Here is a 22,496-nt window from a genome sequence, read left to right as displayed (position 1 = left end):
GCCCCTTCTGAATCTGGGGTCTCCCCTGGCTGAGCTACAAGTCCACAGGGGATATTTATCTCTGTGCCCCATTCCACAAAGGACTCTGGAGACAATAATCCACCAGTCGATGAGCCCGACTATCACAACGCACCACCGGATCATCAACACCACATTATTTTTTGTATTTACACATTTGTGAGCAGATTTCTTGGGTCACAGAAGAAAACAGAGATCAAATCCCAGCCCCAGAGGAGGCAGCCAGAAGTCCTTCTGAAACCCTTAACTGGGAGGGGCGGGGGGACCTCACATGGGCATCTGCAGTGGCACAGGGGACCTATTTGTGACTCAACCCTTCACACGTCATTGGCCATCAAAGTTATTAGATTCTCAGTCAACAACCAATGCAGAGATGCACAGTTTCTTCTTTTACAGTACAGTGCTCTACTCCTGTCTCACCTCCTTCAGCATTCCCTGCCCCTGCCCACAGCTCCCTCAATGATCACAACTTTCAAGCAGCGTCGTGGTTCGTTGTGAAGCTGGAAGGAGGACAAGCTCGAGGGGACCCAACCGCAGTGTTTGACGGGATGAGGGCCCCACTGAGAACAAATCAGCAGCGCCTTTTCACCCTCCCCCATCACGCAAGCACAAAGGGAGAGCACGAGGCACTGAGAAATGATCAAAGGAAACGCTGTACTCACTTTATGCAGAGTACCGCCAGCATGTGGAACTCACTGCTGCAGGAGGCCCCCGGGGCAGGCAGTCTGGCCGGGAGTTTATAAGGGGAGGTTGTAATGCTCTGTAATAGTATCTACTCCCTCTGGTAAGGGTGCTGGAACCTAGCATTTGAGGGTAGAAGCCTGTGGGGCTCAGTAAGGATTTTCCCCTGGCTGCATGAGTGGGGAGTGGGGGGAGAGTGGGAGGGGTTCACTGTCCTCTGAAGGACCAGAGCTGGTTCTTGCTAGACTTGGTCCTCTGGACTACATGAGTCAGTGGCGTGCTCCAGGATGGTGACTCCACTATTACCAGGAGAACTTCAGCACTACCCCAGCATCTGCTGGCAGGGACTGTTCAGATCTGAGGGTTTCAGGTACTTGGACTTACTCGACAGGGCTTCTGAGGAGAGCTGCACAGTCCCACCTCTTCCAATTCCCCACCCTCAAACTCCAGTTGCCATGGCGACGTTACTGACAATTTCAATGCATAAACCCAAATTTGCATTTTAATGGGACACAATTAGAATGCTGAGATAAACGAGTCTTCCTTTCTAAAAGGTAAGACACACACACACACACACACACACACCAGATCACAGAAATATGCCATGCAACTGAGCACCACACATACATACTCACATCCATCTTTGGGTCGCCTAAGTTTGGAAGTTGCTTCCTGTTCAGTTCCCCTTCACTGAAAGTTGTACGCCTTCCTGACAGTAAAAGATAGCACCATAACACAGTTCTGCAGTGCGCCCAGGGCAAGCTGTACGCATGCCCTCTCAGGGTCTTGCCATGCTTGGCACTTCCTTGCCCCCACTATCCATCATGGTCCGGCCACTCCGTGAGCTTCCTCACTCCAATGCTGCAGCTTGGTTCAGCCATGGCATGAGCTTCCTCCCCTGCTGCCCCGCCACAGCTCACCATGGCATGGATTTCCTCCTCGCGGCTCCCATCACGGCTTAGCCATGGCATAAGCCTCCTCACCGCCCTAGTGGAATGGCACGGCTCAGCCACAGCGTGAGCTTCCTTCCCCAGGTGCATCCAAATGGTCTAATCATGGTGCACTTTATCACCCACGTGCCCATCACGGCTCTGACACAGCATAAAGTTCCTCATCCACCCAGCACCCAACTCACAGCATGAGCTCCCCCTCCCCCAGAACATGCCCCAGCTCAGCCGCAAAGTGCACTTCCAGCCCAGCATCAAATTCACACCAGGAGATCCCTCACCTCTGTGCCCCACAAGGAGCTAGACATGTGGAATGATCCTCTGCAAACTGTGAGCTTCCTAGCGCTACCACTCCCTGCTCGGACACTCAGTGGCCCCATTTATTGTCACTGGGTTCCCCTGAACTGCTGGGACGAGGAAGAGACACTGGGTAGTGATCACCAGATGTTTTCAGCAGTGGGGCAAGTAGTTAAGAAAGAGCAGGATGAGGTGAGAGAAAGCACACATCTCCACAGCACCTCCATTTACTTCTGCAGTCAGAAAAAAAACCCACTGTATAAAACACTGTATAAAATAGAAAAGAGGAAAATGAATTTCTCCTGCCCTTGGTGCAAACTAAATTCAAAGCAGGCAGGTGGCTGGAGTGAAAAGACAGAGAGAGAGAGAGAGAGAGAAATAAATTAAAAATAAAAAAAATGGGAGAGAGACAGAAAGGGAGGAAAACAAACAAGTGAATCATAAAGGCTGCAAACCGCCTGGAAATTTCATTTGGCTTTTCAATTGGAAAGTGACAGGACGCCTAGGTGGGCGAGGGAGACCGAATCGGAGAGAGGAGAGAATGCCCAGGCTGAGAAAGGAATGGCCCAGAACACAAATGCAGCCTCATCCACCCCCATGGTGAACCCGAACATCTGCAAAACCTCCTCCCCACCTCACCCCCAAGGGACAGCAGGGAGGAGGAGGGTGGATGGTAACCAGTGTGCAAGCTGGCTATTCGTGCCTGGCTGGGATGTCCCAGCAAAGCCTTCGACACTAGCTGACCCGTTAACTATTCCCCTGAGAGGCAAGTGCCACAGCCAGGCAATGCTGGAAGGAGACAGCTTGTTTAGTGGGCACAGGGAAGGAGCAGAACAACCCGGCGGGGAGGGAGGCTGGGACTCCGCAAGAGTGAAATATTCAGAATTTTGTTAGCCCAAAAAGATGCCCAAGCAAGGCGAGACACCCACAACAGGCACGGGGGGCGCTGTGCCAATGGGGTGTTAAATGCGGGTGCCTGGGTGGCCCAGACAAGGCCCTGCTGTGAGGAAGCTCACGCTGCTCAGCCGGCACTGATGGGGCATCGCTGCAAGGAGCTGTTTCTGTTTACATGCCACACGCACGCACATGCTGAGTAGACGAAGCATTCGCAGCTCCCCAGCCCAGGACACTTTCCCTCTGGATCCGTGCCCTCTCCCTTATTCCTACAGAACTCTTCCCAAAAGGCTCATAAACCATTTCAACCACTGTCCTACCAGTTGAAGCTCCCTGTCTGCCCAAGGCGCCTGACCGTTTGCTAGACGGCAATGCCCACTCTGCCAATTAGCTCTGCATCATCGGCTCTAGACGGCCCCGCAGGGCTCATCCCGCCGCCGCCTCCTCTGTGCCGGCTGCTCTCCCCTTCCTCTTGACACTCATTACAATCCCCAAAGCGATGCTGTCGTGTCCCCCCCTTCTCCAGCCCCTCAACTCAGGTCCGCTTGGAAGGGGTGAGAGGCTCTGGACCCTGTCCCCAGAGCAGTCCAGTCTCGGGTTTGTCTGTGTCAACAAAGCACTAGTGCAGACCATTTAGGGACGTTTCCATGGCAGCACGGCTTACCGAGGGGAGAGTCTTAACCAGCTGCAGGTTCCCCCTAGGTAAGGTTTCAAGTGTTACCCATCTGGGCTGTGCAGAGACAGCCTCCCTCCACTACCTGCCCAGCTGCTGACCCCATTCAACCCCTCTGCCCTCCTTCATTTGCTGGAATCCGGCATTAACTGTGCCGCACTGTGACAGAGCGAACGTTAATGCACCCTGGCACTTGATCAAGCAGAGTCGTATTCTGTCTCCCACCTGGCACTCTCCCAGAACTGCGCAGCCCAGCACAAGTGACAGGAGCAGCCGCAACCCTGGGATCTGCAGGGCACAGGAACTTTGACGGTGCTCTTCCCCAGTCACGTGGGCCGGCCAAGACACAGGTGGCCACCACAGAGTGCTGGAGGTTCACTTCCCACCCCTTCCATACCTCTCTCCTTCCTTGATGTACACACATGCACACACATACAGCCACATGCAAACAGATACATGTGCAGACAAGACACATGCACACCCTCAGATATACACACGGACACCAACAACCCCTCAGACGCCACCCAGGGCCGTGTACAAAGTCAACACTGACGCACACAGAGGTCCATGCAAAGCCATACATTCTGATCCACACCCCATCAGTGTGCAAACACATGGGCACAGAGACTCTACTCCTAAGCAAGCATGTTCGTTCACACACAGGCTAGGTCTATACGGTCTATGATCTGGGGTGTGACTGCAGCTCAAGCAGACAGACTGGAGCTAGCTTTCGTCTAGCTAGCTTGGGTATTGAAGCAGGGAAGCCATCGCAACGTGCGCTTCAGCTTGGGCTAGCCCTGCGAGTAATTACCCAGGGCCTCGCAGAGCCCAGGCTGAAAGGTACACTGCTGCGGCTTCACTGCTCTGGTACACCAGCTAGCTAGATTACAGCTAGCTAGCTAGCTCAGGTATGTCTCCTCAAGCTGAGACTGTGGTATAGACCTAGCCACACTGGAGCTTGCTTGTGCTCTTACACTGCTGTAAATCAGGACAAAGACAACCAAGATGGATGGAGTTACACTTAGAGATAAGGACCAGGCTCACAATCCCTCGCTGGGTTGGTGGTTTTGTGAACATCTCTCTTTCCTTTGTTCCTGGCTTCCAAGGGAACAAACCAGCAACGGAATCACATTAGCCCCCACGTGACCACTTTCATTCTCCAAATCTCCTGCCAGAACAGCGTATTGCTGATTCACAGCTTCTTGGTCATCCTATTTCCGCCCCTAGAGCATGACCAACAGGCTCTTGGAGCTGGAGATCCCTCTGAGCAGGGGAAAGTGGCCATGGGGTCCATCTCCAATCTAGGGCAGAGGGAAACAAACGAGGGAGGTGCAGAGACAGGGAACTCAAGGTTAGAACAAGAGGCATCCCAGTCAGAGAGGGCAAGGGCAGAGACAGCATCTCCGCTCTCCTACTTCCCTTCTGCAGAACCTATCTGTCTTTCTTTTATGTAGGAAGAGAGAAGGTCAGAGTGTGCCACAGGGCAGTAACACACTGCTAAGGATGGGGGAGGGGAAGAAAGACACAGAGGGAAAGCAAGAGAAAGAGAGGCAAGGCTGGCCTTAGGATCTGTGACGATTCCAGGTGCTGGAAGGGTAGACCAAGTGATGAATTTTCTCCTTCTCCAGTTCAGATACCATAGGAGAAAGGTCAGGCCAGGCTGTGAGCTGCAGAATGAATGCAAGATCCCAGCTCACTCCCTTCCCCTCAAAAAAAGCAAGAGACTCCAAGCAGTTTGTGCTGAAGGCCAACCCCAGTGGAAGGAGCGAGAGGCGGAGAGATGACAGATCAGGAGAGAGGGAATCAGAAAAGGAAAAACAAGGGGCAGGGGGATGTAGAGAGATGGACAGAGAGAGGGGATAAAGAATGGAGAAAATGAAAAACACAAAGGGGAGGAAAAGGAATGGCAAAAACAGATGGGCAGGGAGGTTACACACTGTGTTTGGGAACTGGGAAGTGAGACATACAGATGTGGGGTACGCCACATATCTGTACCGGCTTCTGTCCCTCATTGCAGGCAGCCCATTGTCCGTTTAATTGGACGTCCTCCTTAGTGTGCGCGCATGACAGACTCTAAATGGGTGTTTGGGTCCGCGTGCTTGATCTCACTAATCACACTGTTGGTTTGGTAATGGAGACAGAGCACAATGTTTATGACTTGGCTGGCTGGTTCTGGATTCCAGAAATGCAGCAGGATAGGAGAGTAGTTTGCACAGATCAGGCCCAACTCTCCCAAGCACGGACATGCCCCACTCATCCCGCAGTTCTTCTGCTCCCGTCCCAGCACTCTGCCCTAGCACTAGGACTCCCTGGAGGTCCAACAAAGCCCAGGAGAGCGGGGCAATGCACTGCTGCCTTTTGCAATAGGTGTAGCATGCTGTATGTGTGTGTGGGAGGGGCGATCCACGTGAGTCCACTGTACAGAGATGGGAGCAGTAATCCAGGGCTGAGTGCTAGCTAGGGACTCCAGGCAGGAACTGATATTGTAGTTGGTATGCAATGGGCACTGCTGAGAGGAAGCTCGCACCATCGCACTCCAGGGTGGGCACTGCTGAGAGGAAGCTGGTGCTGCAGGGGTGCTGGCTGGTTCAAGACCCCGCTGGCTATCAGACAATATTCTGGGGTGTTTAGAAAAGGCAGGATCTGGTCAGAGGAAATCACAGGCAGCCAAGATCACATGCCTCCCTCCCTGCAATGCCTTATTGATGACACACGCAACACCGAGGTGGAAGGAGCAAAATCCAGAAGAGGCCAACCCTGCTCCTGCTCTCCCACTCCATTCCCAGTAAGACCCTGGCTTGAGGTGGGCCCACCGCTCTAAGCGCAGCAGCCTGGCTCACCTGAAAATCCTGCCTCACAGCGACATCTAGTGATGAAGGGGTAGCGGCTCCACACACAAGTCCAGCTCAAAAGTTTCCAGCTTGCGGTTTTTCTCCCCACTTTAATCCATCATTTCTTTCTTCACCTTCAGAGAAAACAGATGGGGGAAGTTACAGCTCCCGACAGCCAGCTTCAGCTGTCCCTAGCGAGGAGAATAAGGCAGCAGGGGGGCATTATTGGGAGGAATTAGCTCAGATCTCCAGCATCCGAACCCTTGTCCAGGACAACGCTACCCATGGAGCCAATAGCGATCTTAACTGCCAGAGGCTGACAAATGATACTCCCTTGTTACACCCCCTTGGGCAAGCCTGTCAGTGAGCCATGGGACAATCTCAGTGGGTGGGGCTGGGGTAAACATCACCCCTAAGCATACAGCCCTGCCTCCCCCTTCAACCCCATGACCCAAACAGTCTCCCCCAGTGCTACTGACTGTTGTCTTTTTGGCAGGGAGACAGCTGGTCTGCTACGCTGCCCTCCCGCAGGGCTTAAAGCGTAGGGGGGGGAGCTGCAAGGGGCCCCAGACCTGGCAATAATTGAGTGGGCCTCAGGGGCTGGAACAATTTGTATAGTGAGGGTGTGGAGAGCCATTGAACCAAACTGTAAACCCTGGATATGATGGAAACCACTTCAAGCCAGAAGGGGTGGCAGCTCCCCCAGCACCCCTAGTCCCAGCACCTAAGGGTGGGTTGCTGCTGAGGGGTTCACTTGAAGCACTGTCTTAGCAAAACTGCTGATCCCAGGTTATGCTAAACCCCCACTTCGTTCAGACCACTGTAAGCACTGCCGGCCCCTCTGCAGCACATGCGGGGAAGGCCTGTCCCCACCCTGCAGCTACCTCAAGGGCCATCTTCACTGGGCTGGAGGGGACTCCCCTCCCACCCCCAAATGATTGTCTCCAGGCACCTCTCCAGAGTGCCAAGCCTGGCGGGGGGAGACATGACCCCCCCTTCAGTCACTGCAGCAGCACTATGGGGAGGACAGGCCACTGCCAGCACTGCACTAGCTCCACCCCACCTGTACCAGCTCTGCTCCACACTGAAACAGCTGGGACCTCAGCAAGGAGAAGGGTCTAGGGCAGCCAGAGATGGGAGCAATGGCTGCCCCCTCACACTCTGCTCTGCACAGTGGCCCCTAGTGGTCGAAGAGCAGCATTGGAGCTGCAGCAGCTTCACGACTGCAAACCCCTGGACTTGTTTGTAAAGGCTAGTCCAGTCCAGGCCTATGGAGCATCCAAATGGGCACAGGGGCTAGGAACTAGCTACAGAGCCTGTTACTGGTTTGAAAGTCGCGCAATAACTGACAATAACAATAACTGACCTCGCACCATTTAAGAAAAGCACGTGTAGAGCATATTACTCAGCTCTACCATAGCACATTTCATCTCCACATGTCAAAGCACTCTCCATAGGAAGATAAGGATCATTATCTCCATTTAAGATAAAGCCATCCCTGAGCTGACCAGACTCTGGTTCTATTATCAGAAGCCAAGTAATCCCAAAGCTAAGTGCCAGGGCAGGCTTTCAGCAAATCTCTCTTGCAAAAGAATCTACCATTAAATGCAATCAATCAGTCCCCTCTCTGGAAGTCCCTGCTTTCTCTGGCACTCATCAGCATGTCCCCAACCCAGAACATTTTCAGAGGTGAGTCTGTCTCAGACTGTGACAGCATTGTCCAGAGTCCTGAACAAGAGAATGTGGAAAGCCAGGGAAATAAAGTCAAACAAATTAAAGGAAAGAAGGAGAAGGGTAAGTCAAAAGTCACAGATGAGTGGAAGGAAACAGGCCAAATCCAAAGCGACTAGTCAAAAGGGAAGGGGCAAGCCTAAAGCCAGAGGGAAGAAAAGGAGAAAGGACAGTCTGAAATCCAAAGAAGAAAAAAGGCCAAGGCCTAGAAGTTAAAGGGTAAAATCCTGACCCCACTGAAGTCAATGTCTAAACTCCTGATGACTTCAGTGGGGTCAGGATTTCACCTAAAGAAAAGAAGTTCAGGGTGTTAACAGAGATCCAGACGACTAGGAGGCAGAATAACCACCTCAGCAAGATTCAAGCAGTCTGCCCAGTTACCCATTAAAGTGAAAAAAGTTAGGCCTCCTTGGGCTTTTCAATACTGATAAGTGTTTCTGAAGTTCAGAGTTTGAGATGCTCTGGAAGGCACTTTCAGAGTGAAGTCTAGAGGTTCCATTACACTTGGAAGTAGTGCTGACTCTGTATCACTTCTGGGTTATTACTGTCACAGCACTTAGCTCTGGTGTAACTATGCAGGACCTTTCTGTGCTCCCAGTATCTACCAACACCGCAGCACTTAGAGAGAGAGAATGATCATGTGGTTTACAGCACTGGCCTTGAACTCAGGAGCACTGGATTCTGTTCCTAACTCTGTCACCAACACCCTGGTTGAGTCGCTTAATCTCTGTTCCTCCTCAAATGGGGATAAAAATAGTCCCTTACTCCTACCCTTGCTCTCTTCAGACTGCATGCTCTTCAGGGCAGGGACTGTCTTTTATTACATGTATGTACAGCATCCGGCACAATAGGAAACTGATTTAATCTTAACCTGAGCCACAGAGATTTGTAGAAGCAATGATATAAGCGACATGCAGACTCAGTGGCTTGGTACAGAATGGGTAGCATGTAGTGCAGGTGGTAGGACTTTGAAAATAGAAATGAAGTAAAACAAAATAATCCAAACCAGAATAAAAGGTTTTCTGACCAGCAGAACTCCCTCTGCCCTAGACGTGTTCATGAACACGAACCAAAGAATTGACTGGCATTTGTTCGTATTCAGGGGAGGAAAGCCCATTTTTCAAATACGTGTCACACAGTTAAAAGGCCAGAATGCCTGTACACTTGGAGAATAGCAATGCAGTGATCCATAGCTCTTTGGAGGTAGAGCGACTTCAGCACAAACTGCTTCGGGTTGGCAAATACACCTAAATATTAATAAGGGCAGAGTTGGCTGTAGGCTCATAAAGCCACGTTATTCCAATGGAATGGCGTAATATTGTAGTTAATGAAATGGTGCTGCTATTTAAAGCAAAGCATATTTCATATTCTGCACATAATGTACCAGTGCCTATTGTAAGTACCTACTAGATATTGATTTAAACATCCATGTCTCTCACTTTCCAAAGAACAAATGTCAATATACCCACCAGTATTGCCAACCCCATGTATTCAAAATTCATGAGTCGAGCCTTCAAAACACCATAAGATTGGCTTTAAACAATTAATTTTAAAGAATAATAAATTGCAGGGTCTTTTCATTTGCCTTTGTTTTTTCACTTAGGCCACATCTGCTTTTCTCCACAACCATGAGGGCTAGAAACTGACTTTTTTAAAAAAATGAAAGCTGAGATTCTCATGTAATCACCTAACTCCAGGGGTTGGGGCTTTAACAAAAACACCAAAATATCATGAGACCTGCTATAAAATTATGGGAGTTAGCAACATTGACACCCTGCTATACAGTTAAAAACCTGTGTAGGGTGAAAGTTACTAAAAAGATGCTTACTATAAATGGAACAGAATCCCATAGAGGGCACAGGCAGCATAATAGGAAAATTCTCAAATGCCTTCCAAGACCTAGATTAACTGGATGGAAAGTACCACATTAAGATAGACAAATCTGAAACTTTAGCAATCTATCCAGGAAGGAAACTTTCCATTTGCCCTCAGAAATGAAGCAGAAAATTAACCTGATAACATGGAAAAGCTGGGAACTATTGGAAAGTTAGAGCAACCTATCCGGTGGGACAATTCCAACCTTGCAACTGAAAGAGCCAAATAAAGTATGGATGTGCTGTCAAGGTTCCTTCCCCACTCTGAACTCTAGGGTACAGATGTGGGGACCTGCATGAAAGACCCCCTAAGCTTATTCTTATCAACTTAGGTTAAAAACTTCCCCAAGGTACATACTTTGCCTTGTCCTTGAACAGTATGCTGCCACCACCAAGCGTTTTAAACAAAGAACAGGGAAAGAGACCACTTGGAGACGTCTTCCCCCAAAATACCCCCCCCCAACAAGCCCTACACCCCCTTTCCTTGGAAAGGCTTAATAATAATCCTCACCAATTGGTACAGGGGAACACAGACCCTTGGACCTTAAGAACAATGAAAAATCAATCAGGTTCTTAAAAGAAGAATTTTAATTAAAGAAAAGGTAAAAGAATCACCTCTGTAAAATCAGGATGGTAAATACCTTACAGGGTAATCAGATGCAAAACATAGAGAATCCCTCTAGGCAAAACCTTAAGTTACAAAAAGACACAAAAACAGGAATATACATTCCATTCAGCACAACTTATTTTATCAGCCATTTAAACAAAACAGAATCTAACACATATCTAACTAGATTGCTTACTAACTCTTTACAGGAGTTCTGACCTGCATTCCTGCTCTGGTCCCAGCAAAAGCATCACACAGACAGAGAGAACCTTTGTTTCATCCCCCCCGCCAGCTTTGAAAGTATCTTGTCCCCTCATTGGTCATTTTGGGTCAGGTGCCAGCGAGGTTATTTTAGCTTCTTAACCCTTTACAGGTGAAAGGGTTTTGCCTCTGGCCAGGAGGGATTTTATAGCACTGTATACAGAAAGGTGGTTACTTTTCCCTTTATATTTATGACATGTGCATTGAGTTATTTGATTTAAATCAAGCCATAAAATGTGAACATTAGCTGATGAAAGCTGCGGATGGACAACAAACTTCTCAGGAGAAAAGACAGTCTCAGTATGAGATGCAGGACATGCATTTTTTGCTGTAAACTTAGATGAGTCGAGCTATAAGCTAGTGACTTATTTGGAAGTTGTACATTTAAATGAGTACCATTCTGTTTTCATTCCACCCCAGAAACATTTCAAAGAGCAATTGCACAGATTTTTGAAAGGTTGACAAAGTGCTCAATTATACTGGATGAAATTCTAATATGAGCTGGGGAACGTAAAGAACATAATTAAATACTGAGCAATTTTTGTAAATACCAAGACAAAGAGCCCTAACACCAAACTTTAAAAAGTAAACTGCTGGTCCAACAGAAACTATCTACTATCTAAACTGTACAAAGGTGGCTTAACTGCTGATTTGGATAAAACAAAATAACAGTTCCAATACAGGCACCATAGAGAACTAAGGCATACATTTTTGTCAGTGCAGGCGAGTAATCATCAGAACATACTCCCAAGGGCAGTGGTGGATTCTCAATCTCTTGATGTCCTCAGATCGAGACTGGATGCCTTTCTGGAAGATATGTTTTAGTCAAATGCAAATTATTGGGCTCAATACAGGGGTAACTGGGTGAAATTCTATGGCCTGTGATCAGACTAGATGATCTAATGGTCCCTTGTGGTCTTAAAATCTATGACTCTATGGGTACATCTACACCGCAATAAAAAACAGCGTCACTGAGTCTTAGAGTCAGGGTCAATTGACTTGGGCTTATAGGGTTTGGGCTGCGGGGCTAAAACTTGCAGTGCAGACGTTCGGGGCTTGGGCTGGAGCCCAGGCTCTGACACTCAACCTCCTAAGAGGGCTTCAGTCCCTAGGCTCCAGCCCAAGCCCAAATGCCTATAATGTAATGTTTAGCTCCACAGTCCGAACCCTGTGAGCTCAAGTCAGCTGATCTTGGCCAGCCGCAGCTGTGCTGCAGGCCTTTTATTGCAGTGCAGATGTACCCTATGAATGAACAGTGATTTAAGGGGATGATAAACTAGCAAAATGAATTTAAAATGTACAGATGATCAATACACTTTTAAGGGAACTGCTGAAAAAATTATATTGCTTGGCATTTGGGAAAATAGACAAAAACTGGATTCCTCGAGGAACAGAAAAGGTCATGAGAAAATCTGTGTCAGTGAGTGCAGAAGCATGACAGGAACCATTGTAGAATCATTACAGACACCAGCATTGCTAAGGCTGACAAGTCCAGGCACCTATGAAGGGAAGTCAGAATACAGTCAAGAGGAACTTTAACAGTCATGCCTGGAGAAAAATCTCCCAGACACTAACAGGACTGAAATACACTACAATGAATTAATGACACGACTTTGGAAAATGTTACATCTACTGACCATGCTGATAGCTTACTTCTATGTTGTTTTAGGGGGATGTAAAGATAGATCTCACATGGGGCTGACTGTGCTAATGGGAAGCCTCTCAGCATGCCCATTATGTTCTAAAAAGTTCGAGAAGTATAATGAAAGTGCTGTGCCTTCTTTTCAGCCAGGCTGACTCCTGAATGCTCATTACACAAGCCCATAACAGTGGGAACAATGTTCTCAGCACCTGGTGGTTAAGAGAAGAAAAGTGGAAGTGCTTTGCATTGCTCACTAGAGCTTTGTCTACAGTAGCACTTTTGTTAGTAAAATATTTTTGCCATGAAAAATAATGGAAGCAAACTTCAAGTGTATCTTTTTTTCCCCATATGGCCTTAAGAGCACACTTGTCAAGGGAGCATAAACCCCTCCCCTTCTTCTCTCATGTCATCTTGTTGCGTTAGCATTGGCTAAAATCAAATAATTCTGTGACCACCTATTCAAATGATGACTGAACTTAGAAGACAATAACGTTGTCTCTGTCGGGGGGGTAATATAAATAAGTAAAATACTAATGAATAATAAATGTAATTTTTGACCAGGTTAAATTCTGTGCCTCAGGAGTCAGACTGGGATGGTTTTGGGGCTTGGTCTGGAAAATCACGATACCAGGGTATTATTTTCATTTTACTTATTATTTCCCCTGTGGCAGCACCTACAGGCCTCTAGCCCCATTGTGCTGGCTATATACAAAGAAATCAGAAATGGCCCCTGCCCTGAAGAGCTTGCAATCCCAGTATGAGACTCGGGGAGTAGGAGAGACAAGGTGGGTGAGGGAATATCTTTTATTGGCCCAACTTGGGCAGCTGAGCGAGACAGGCAGAGCCGGCAGGAGAAGCGCCAGGTAAGGATGCTGTGACTGAGATCAGGGCCCGCATGGTGCAGCCAGGCGCAGAGAGGCTCCCAGGGAGCCCCAATCCCGAGCAGGGGTCACCTGCGTGCAGCAGGCTGCTCCCCCCACAAAGCTGGGGGCAGGGAAGGAGAAGCCGGGGTGGCATCTCGGTGGGGGGAGCGGGGTTTCCTGCCCTTGGGCCTCCCCTCACGCTGCTGGGGGGGAGGGGCCAGCCGCTGCCCCGCGCTCTCTGCCTCGCCAGAACCACTGTGAGAGCTTCCCCATCACCCACCAGAGGCCCAACGCGCCCTCTGCGCATGTGCGGGACGGGCGGGGCGCGGAGTGCCGATGACTGTCCCGAGCGCGTGTGCCGGAAGTGTGGCAGGGCCGCTAGCGGAAGCGGCGTGGCGGAAGATCGGAAGTGTGGCGGCGCTGAAGTAGGAGGCGGTGTATCCGCAGGCTGGAAGTGTGGCAGGGCTGCCGGCGGAAGCGGCGCGGCGCGGCGCGGCGCAGGACCGGAAGTGTGGCGGGGCTGCCGGCGGAAGCGGCAGGGGACCGGAAGTGTGGCAGGGCCGAAGGAGGAGGCGGTGCATCGGTAGGCGGAAGCCGGCTCCACGTGGGGAGAATGTCGGCTTCCCTGCTGAGGAAGGGGCTGGAGCTGCTGGAGACGGAGACGGCGGCGGGTGAGTGGGCGGGCGGGGCCAGGCCTGAGCGGGGCTCAGATCCGTCACCTGCGCGGTCACGTTAACGTCTCTCTCCCCCTCCCCGCAGGGCACCAGCCCGGGCTCAGCGGCCCCCAGCAGCGGCCGCGCACAGCCCCGAAGAGGAGGAAGGCGGCTCGGGGGCCTGGCAGGCACAAGACCACGGCCAAGGGCAAAGTCACCAAGTCGGCGATAGGTGACGGAGACCCTCCCCGCCGCTACTACCCCTTGCTGGTGGGATGGGGCTGGGCACAGAAACCGGGGACTGACTGGAGGAGAACCCGCTGTTCTGAAAACACCCTGGCCCCGAGGAGCCGGGGGGGGGGTGCTATCACCCCAGGCCATCTTGGAGTAGGAGGGCAGCTCTCTCGGGGCTGCCAGCTTTGTGGGGGGAGCAGCCTGTTGCATGCAGGTGACCCTACCTCCTAGGCCTGCCTGCTCGTGACCGGGGCTCCATAGGAACCTCTTTGTGCCTGGCTGCACCACGGGGGCCCTGATCACAATCCTATCCCCGTTACCTTGTGTGTCTCCTGCTGGATGTCCTGTCCCCATGACTCCTCAAACAGTTTTGATGCACAGGGAGACACCCCCCAGCAATAGTGTCATAGCCTGGCCTGGCCGCGATACCCCCATCCGGCTCCCTGTACTCTTCATCTAGTTGTTATACAGTACACACTTACAGAGATGTTTTGTTGCTCTCTGCCCTTTCCCAGAGGAGTATCGGAAGCATCAGGCTGTGGATCACTTGAAGAAGAACTTGCAGTACATGACGAAGGGCCGATTCACTGCGGACAAAACCATCACGCAGCAGGCAAGGGAGTCCTGTTTTTGTTCCCTAGAATACCGCGAAAGGGGAAGTGGCTCCCACAGGTCATTCACCTTGGAGACTGGTGAACACCTGAGGCACAGGTCAATGCTAAAAATGAGTTTGGGTGGTAGCTAATGTTGGCCTTAGTATTTTTGGGTGTGTTTACAAAATAACTTACTGCACTACCATCCCGAGGTCCCAAAATGATCTATAATGATCACACAACTATGCCCAGGGCCAGCCTTAGGATTTCTCGGAAGATCCAGCAAGATGATTTTATAAGGCCTCTTTCCCAAAACATAACTAATTGTACAGAAAAATGTGTATTTTGGGGTATCCAGTAGAATCTTCTGTTTTATAAGTGCAGTCAATAATTCTGGGTTATTTTCATTTTTCTCCCCTTAATGATAGAATTCAGGGCAGTTGGTAACATTAATATAATCATATAACCTTACTCTCTTCATTAAAATTTCCCTCTCTCTGACCCATTTCTTCCCCACAGTCCTTTTTCCCCTTATTCAAACCTGTATTTCATTGTGTGTCTACAGTCTCCATATCTCTCTTTAATAAAACCAATGAGTGTATGTCAAGTTGACAATTTTAAAAAAAGTTAATAAGTCCAGTTGCTACATGTGAAAAGAAAAAGAGGACTTGTGGCACCTTAGAGACTAACCAATTTATTTGAGCATGAGCTTTCGTGAGCTACAGCTCACTTCATCGGATGCATACTGTGGAAACTGCAGAAGACATTATATACACAGAGACCATGAAACAATACCTCCTCCCACCCCACTCTCCTGCTGGTAATAGCTTATCTAAAGTGATCATCAAGTTGCTACATGTGGTGCCCCTTGTGTTTTTTGTTTGTTTGTTTTTGATTTTGTTTTCCTGTCACTTAAAATGTTTCTTTCCCCTGTTGATTTTTAAAGACCCATACAACTGGGGACGCTAATGAAACCGACTACTGTCTGTCAGGTGTAAAAAGTAAACTGGGGGAAAAAGGAAATGTTTTGCTCTGTTTCCTTTATAGCTGCATAACAGGTTTGGAAAAAGTACAAACGTGTATTAAGTAGATGGCATTTATTTAATAGCTCAGCATATATAGTGTCATATATACTAGTCACACAACTCCTCTACGGAGGGAGGTGTTATCCCCATGTTCCAGAGGGAGAAACTAAGGCTTTACCAAAGCTATGTAGGGCATTGGTGTCGGAGCCAGGTTGAGAACACAGAACTAACTTTCTCTGTCCTGTGCATAGCCCACTAGACCATGCTTCCCCCTCTCCCTGTTGAGTTGTCCTAGATACTACAATGACTGTTCAGCAGGGAAACCTGTTCTGCTGTGAGCAGCTCGCCAGTAACTGAGAAGCAGTTCACAGCACCTTGGGAAATACTTCCCACCTGCCTGGGAATATGTTTTGTTGTTTGTCTTCAGATAGATGCCTGTGGGTTTCAACAAAACCAAAAGCAAGAGAACTAAGCAGCCGAAAGGGATGCTGTAAATCGCCCATTCTTCTTAACAAAGTTTGTGATAAGCTTTCAGCCCTAGCAGTTGGTTTTGGCTTCAAGGCCCTCAGCAGCAAAAGAGCTGAGACCATCTTTGACATTAGTCCCAAAAACCCAAGTGGAGTCTGCTGCTGCCCCAAACACAAGCTTTTGTTAACCCTAGTAAACATCTGTCTTAATTCTCTGCATTGCCAGGACTGGAATAGCAGGGGATTACTGGCACAGTAGTTTATGCTGTGTCTGGGGCTGGATTAGCAAAGGCTGTAATAATCTTTCCTTCCTATTATTTGAAGGTTCTCGACCAGAATAGGGGCAGGAAATCTAGAGACCGCCCCCCAGAGAAGCCAAAGAAGAAATCTGAAGGCACTGTCTTCACGGAGGAAGACTTCCAGAAGTTTGAGAGAGAATACTTTGGGCGAGCTGGAGCAGTGTGATGAGAACTCTTGCAGCTCCAGGCTTTCCAAAACTGAGTGTTCAGAGCATGGGACTGACCGTGTCCTCCTGTTTGGGATGGGAGACCAGGGGAGTGGGATGATACCTCTTGCCAGCATATGTTTAGATGTCACGTCCAATGCGAGACTTCACACACATGTACAGAATTCGTTAGTTACTAGCATGGGATGTGATGCTGTAGACTCAAAAGCATCCAGGGAGATCATGTTGTTAGGGTGCATCATGTTTCCTCTACTGCCCACTTCCAGCCAGCACCTCACTCATGTTCTCCTGGAGTAGAGCAGACTCTTCATTCAAGCCAGATGCAAACTCTGCTCCTCTGAGACAGGATCCTTCTATCCATCTGTTCTGGAAAAGACAGCTTAAAGTGGCAGGTCTCATTACGGGAAGCACAGGAGACTATTTAGAGCTGAATTGTGGAGCAGCTGGAACAAATTATCAGAAAAAGGAAGGATGCTCTAGGAAGGAGAAGATGTGAGTACCATTCAAACCTCTGTTTAGGTTATGATCTCCATCAGGCAAGGTCCTTCACTTTTTTCTCCTTGTGTAATGCCACGTAGGCTTATGGTGCTTGAACAGTAGTCACTATGGCAGAGAACGTACTTGCGTACCTCTGTGGTAGAATGATTATTCCAATAGGGTGGGGTTGGCAGAGGTGAAACAGGTCATTCAGGCACAATTCTTTTTAGGCTGTTTTAGGGCTGTGTGAAAGGTCTCTGTGCTCCATGTTAATATATGGATATTTTCTACTTTCCTTCATTGGACTGCTGAGTGGAAGTGAAATAACCTTTCTGTACTGGACTCCTCCCAGCCTTCCCTCCCACAAATCTCCTTATACAGCTGGTAGTTTACACTCAAGCCCATTAAATCAGGGTACTAAACACATGGGGGTAGTGTTGCTGCATAGTACAGCTGGCCCTAGTATTAACCCACATATCAGCTCCTCTGTCCCAAACCTGCTAGGTGTGGCTATCTGTCACTTCCCCTGAGAATACCCACCCCTCCCTGCCTTGCAAACACCAGCTGGTGAAGGTGAAGGCAGTATACTGTTGAGAACTTTTGGCTGGTGATTGTGATGTTGGGTCAAGGGAGGCAATTCTCTCCTACCCAAAAACTAATGCTAAATGCTTTGGATGTTGTAACATGTAGTTTGGCCAGCAGGTGGGGAAGTTGTCCATTGTGCTACCCCTATACAATGTGTTTCTAGAGGGTTGGTGGCTACTTTGCCATCTGTTATACTCCCCAGAAAGTAGGACCTTTGTTCTCCACTTGAAAACAAAGGCGTTAAAAGAATGAGTGCCCTCCCCCTCAAAAAAAGTAGCCCAAATATGAATTATGTGAATCATTGCCTCTGTGTAAAATAGGCTGGCTGAGCTTCAATGTCGAGCAGCCCTGTATACTCTCTTCCTTTCATTCTCATTGCAATTGCCAAATTTGTTCCTGTTGCTCCTCTTTCCTCACTGGTGTGTTCTACCACTGTTAAGGAAAAGTTAGCACATGTGACTCCATTTTGGTTTGGGGCCCACCATTGTTTAAATGCCAGCACATCATACACCAGGAGGAGTGATCCTTAGATACTGAATCCCTGTGAAAATCCTCCTCCTTGTCTCCAGCCTGCCTTGACTCCCAGTATCTGGTTTTTGTCAGTCTCTAACTCCCTGTCTCTTGGCCTTGATGTAAGGCCTCCCATCCTGATAATAAAGGTTACTGATGCATGGCTTTAGGACCATGCTGTGTAATTAACATACTGGTATAGCACAAGGAATGCACCAAGCAGGGATAGGTGGTAGATAAGACAAGGGTTTGTTTATTGGCTAAGGTTTCCAATGCACAAGGGCAACATGCTTTGCTAAAAAGTATATAGCCTTTGTATAATCTCTATTCAGGGTCCCCTCCTGGCTAGCAGGGGGGCACCACGCTCGAGCGTAATAAACTTAGTGTCTTTTGGGAACTCTGCAGTTGTGGACTTTGTTTATGTGCCTCAGCCTAGACTCGAACTGTGCGTGACCTACCAGGTGTAATTCGTAGCATTTGTGTGCGTGTCCTACCAGGTGAAATTCGCAGCAGTTGTGTGCGTGTCCTCTCAGGTGTAATTTGTAACACCACCCACTTACCTGCAATACACAGTGACCAGATGGAGAGTGGGGGAGGATTTCTCAGAAATGCAAGGTTTGGGAAGCCAAGATATTATTGAAACAGGAAGCTGTAGTGACCAAATACAGCTAATTCTGGGTATTAGTGTTCCTTATTGTACATGTTGCTTGGACCTTCTTGTGTAAGAGGATGGAAAGGGGATTTCTCAATTACTCATTTCTCTCTTCTGCAGACACACTAGAGCAGTGCAAAGACCAGTTCCCTTCTTTTGTACGTGTTCTTGGTGCAAAAACAGAAAAATGTATAGGGTAATGAGTAGCTTTTCCTGGTTTTTTTAACTGTACTTTGAATTTGTTTCCAGTTGGCTAGAGTAAGTTTAGAGAGAGCCATTTTTAATTTGCCATCTTGTTTAAAATAAAGGTGTCATACATACTGTGGTGGTGGAGCTGCTCTGTAACATACGCATATGTATGTTGCCGTGGTTATTGGGGTGTTTACTGTATGAGGATTGGTTTAATAGGGGCTGGAAGGAAAAGCAAGCAGGAAGTGAAAGAACACCTTGAAATAAGCCACCCTTCGATAGGGCTGAGTCACCTGAGAGGATGCGGCTACTCTGGGCTGGAGGCAGTGGCACTGTCTCAGGTTAGGAAGGAAGGCTTGGGTCAAGGGGGCTTAAAAATTAGGCCTGGGCAGCCCTCTACCCCTCAGCAAGCAAACCCTTAACTATTTGGGCATGGTCCCGTAACAGCCCATATCTGTGAGGGCTTTAGAGGATTTCCTTTCCAGCCAACTTGCAAAACTAGCTTTGTCCAGAGGGGCCCGAGTCTGAGAATGAAGAACAAGAAGTTGGGCAGTTTAAAAAGGGGCTTCCTCACAAGAGAGGAGGTGGTCGGGTAGGGGCACCAGACTGACCCAGGTACCCATGGGGGAGGCTGAAGAAGTTAGGTTTTCTTAGGCTGCTACTGGGAGACGGAAAGTGATACGCAGGGAGACAGCTGTTTTTTGAAGTCCTCTAAATTATTTGTTCCTACTGTTAAAACTAAAGTATTGTTGTTAAGAAGGTTATTTGGTCAGTGTGTATGCTGCTGGTCACAGACTCCAGAAGGAAAGAACCATATGAGCTGAATCCAGTTGGACCTGCTGGGTAAGAACAGGTGATCCACTCCTAGACCTGGCCCTGTGTGAGAACTGTGGAATTGCTCCCCAGGAGAGGTGAAGTCACAAGGCCTGACACCTGAGGGAGTACACTCAGACCAGGAAGAGAACAGAGGTGCAGCTAGCCCTGTAACCATGAGACATGCTAAGAACAATTTAAACATGTATTTACACATTCCAACTAATTCTGCTGTTTCTGCCTGTATTAACTTATCTCGATCCTACAACAAGTGTGAAGGCCTGTTCAGGCTTGCTTCTGTCCATCAAGTGGAAGAGCATAGCCCAGCCACGTGTGATGCTTGGACTGAGCAGGCCAGTGAGTCCTCTTCCCCATCCCTACAAGCTGCTGCTCACTACATATAAGCTGAAGGAACAGCATTTTGGACAGTAGAGTGTAGAACCACAGGAGACTTCATAATATAAAATATATTAAATGTGCAAATGCTAGTGAATGACCATTGTGGGGTATTGAGAAAGCGGGGTTAGAAGAGCCTCTTGCTTCACTCAGCCATCGCCTACAGGCCAAGCTGTGCCCCACAAGAAATAGGGAGGAAGGCTTTTAGTGTGCAAGGAGTGGCCTGGGTGCTTTTACATTTACATAGCTCCTATTTCCCCTTGGCTTCCATTGACAGAAGCTCTTCAGCCTGGAAGAGCTGATCCTGTCAGAGTGCATTCCCTTCTGTTTTAGCTGTGTGCTCCCACACTTGATTTCTTCCTACCACAGTAGGGTGAGTGCTGGGTTGGATGAGCTCACTGTGGCTAGACTCCGGGCTCTGGTCCCAGATCTACACCACTGGCTGAGTATGCTGCAGCAGAAAATAAAGATAGCTAAAGTTAGGGGGTTGCCATCTTATGTATAACTTTTCCCCTCTACAGGGAGGAGAAAGGCAGCAGCACCTTTAATATAAATGTAAATAACATGTGAGTCTGGCAGTGGTCTACTTCTGGCAGAGGAATTACAGGGCAAAGCAGTCCCTGGGTGTTTAGTATTGGGCTAGCCCAGGGGTGGGCAAACTTTCTGGCCCAAGGGCCACATCAGGGTTGTGAAACTGTATGGAGGGCTGGGTAGGGAAGGCTGGGCCTCCCCAAACAGCCTGGCCCCCACCCCCTGACTGCCCCCCTCAGAACCCCTGACCCATCCAACACCCCCCCCCACCTCCTTGTCCCCTGACCACCCCCTCCCAGAACCCCCCTGCTCCCTGTCCACACCCCTGCCCCATGACAGGCCTCCCTGGGACTCTCATACCTATCCAACCCTTCCTGTTTCCCCCCCCCAAACCTCCTCCACCCCATCCAACTGCTCCCTATCCCCTGATTGCCTCCCAGGACCTCCTGCCCCTTATCCAACCCACTCCCTGCCCCCTTACCATGCCGCTTAGAGCAGCAGGAGCTCGCAGCCAGCTATGCTGCTGTGCTGGCAGCATGGTGAGGTGAGGCTGTGGGGGAGCAGGGGAGGGGCTGGGGGCTAGCCTCCCCAGGGCCAGGCAGGACAGTCCCACGGGCAGTAGTTTGCCCACCTCTGGGCTAGCCTATTATGAATCAGGTCCATAAAGCCAGGGTGTGGCTGACACTCCTCCTACAACACGAATGGAAAGCAAATTGGTAGAGTCAATGTTGACATGCACTCAGAGTTAATACAAGCTTTGTTGATACAAAAGAGGAAGCATACACTAGATCCAAGGACCCGCCCCACACTGGAAGTTGAATTTAGAGAGTGCCTCTAAGTGGCTCTCTACTGAAAGTATGATGCAGAAGGAGAGAGGAGGTCTCCAAGGTAGCCAGAACCCAGACACCTTTAATTGCTAAGAAATTGGCACAGATTGGAAAATAGTTACTCTGTACATATTCAATGCAGATGTTACCAGGTCTGGAGGATTAAGTGATAGGGGAAAAATAAAAGGAATGGGGTTTATTCTCACTGGAAAATAAATGTTGCCCCCAAAAAGGCTTTCAGAGTTAAAGAAGAAGTTGATAATCAGTAGCAGAATTGTTACATAGGGGTTAGGGGAAAGGAGGGACAGTCTCGAAAGGGAGAAGGTGAGGGGAAAACAGGAATTTAGGCAGAACCAAATCACATAGTGGAATAAGACACCAGGAAACATAAGAGAGGCAAAGGATCCGTTTGCTCAAGAGGCACCGTGACTGCTTTCTGGAGAGTAGACTGAAGGTTGTGCTGGGATGAGAGAGGGGGAAGGGGTTGGGCTGCCAGGCTATGGCTTTTGCCTGAAATAGTCTGACCAGAATATCCTGCCTTATCCTGCTGGTTAATGCAGTTCAGTGGCACTAAGAGGGAGTGCTCATCTCCCAAAGGGCAGTCTGTCCTTGCTGCTATTTCTGGGCTTCTTGCCAAGAGAGGTTAGTCGGATTTTATCACCCTGACTTTCACTCTGCAAAGCTGCAGTGGGGATTCGGGCTTGCACACGGGGTACAGGAGTGCAGCTGTTTTCTCAGGACAGCAAAGGAGACAGATGG

The 22,496-nt window shown here is 49.1% G+C and overlaps 1 protein-coding gene across 1 annotated transcript; it reads left to right on the top strand.

The window, feature by feature from the left end:
• The first annotated feature begins 13,713 nt into the window (after nt 1-13,713).
• RPS19BP1 (ribosomal protein S19 binding protein 1) lies at nt 13,714-21,168 on the top strand. Its single transcript, XM_074941610.1, has 4 exons — nt 13,714-13,990; nt 14,079-14,204; nt 14,722-14,819; nt 16,616-21,168. The coding sequence occupies exons 1-4, from the start codon at nt 13,933-13,935 to the stop codon at nt 16,754-16,756; spliced, it is 423 nt and encodes a 140-aa protein (XP_074797711.1). The 5' UTR covers nt 13,714-13,932; the 3' UTR covers nt 16,757-21,168.
• Nucleotides 21,169-22,496: the final 1,328 nt, after the last annotated feature.

This window comes from Natator depressus, chromosome 1, assembly GCF_965152275.1.
Source record: "Natator depressus isolate rNatDep1 chromosome 1, rNatDep2.hap1, whole genome shotgun sequence".
NCBI lineage: Eukaryota > Metazoa > Chordata > Testudines > Cheloniidae > Natator > Natator depressus.
The sequence above is the reverse complement of the archived record's forward strand: the minus strand, read 5'-3'. Positions and strand labels throughout refer to the sequence as shown.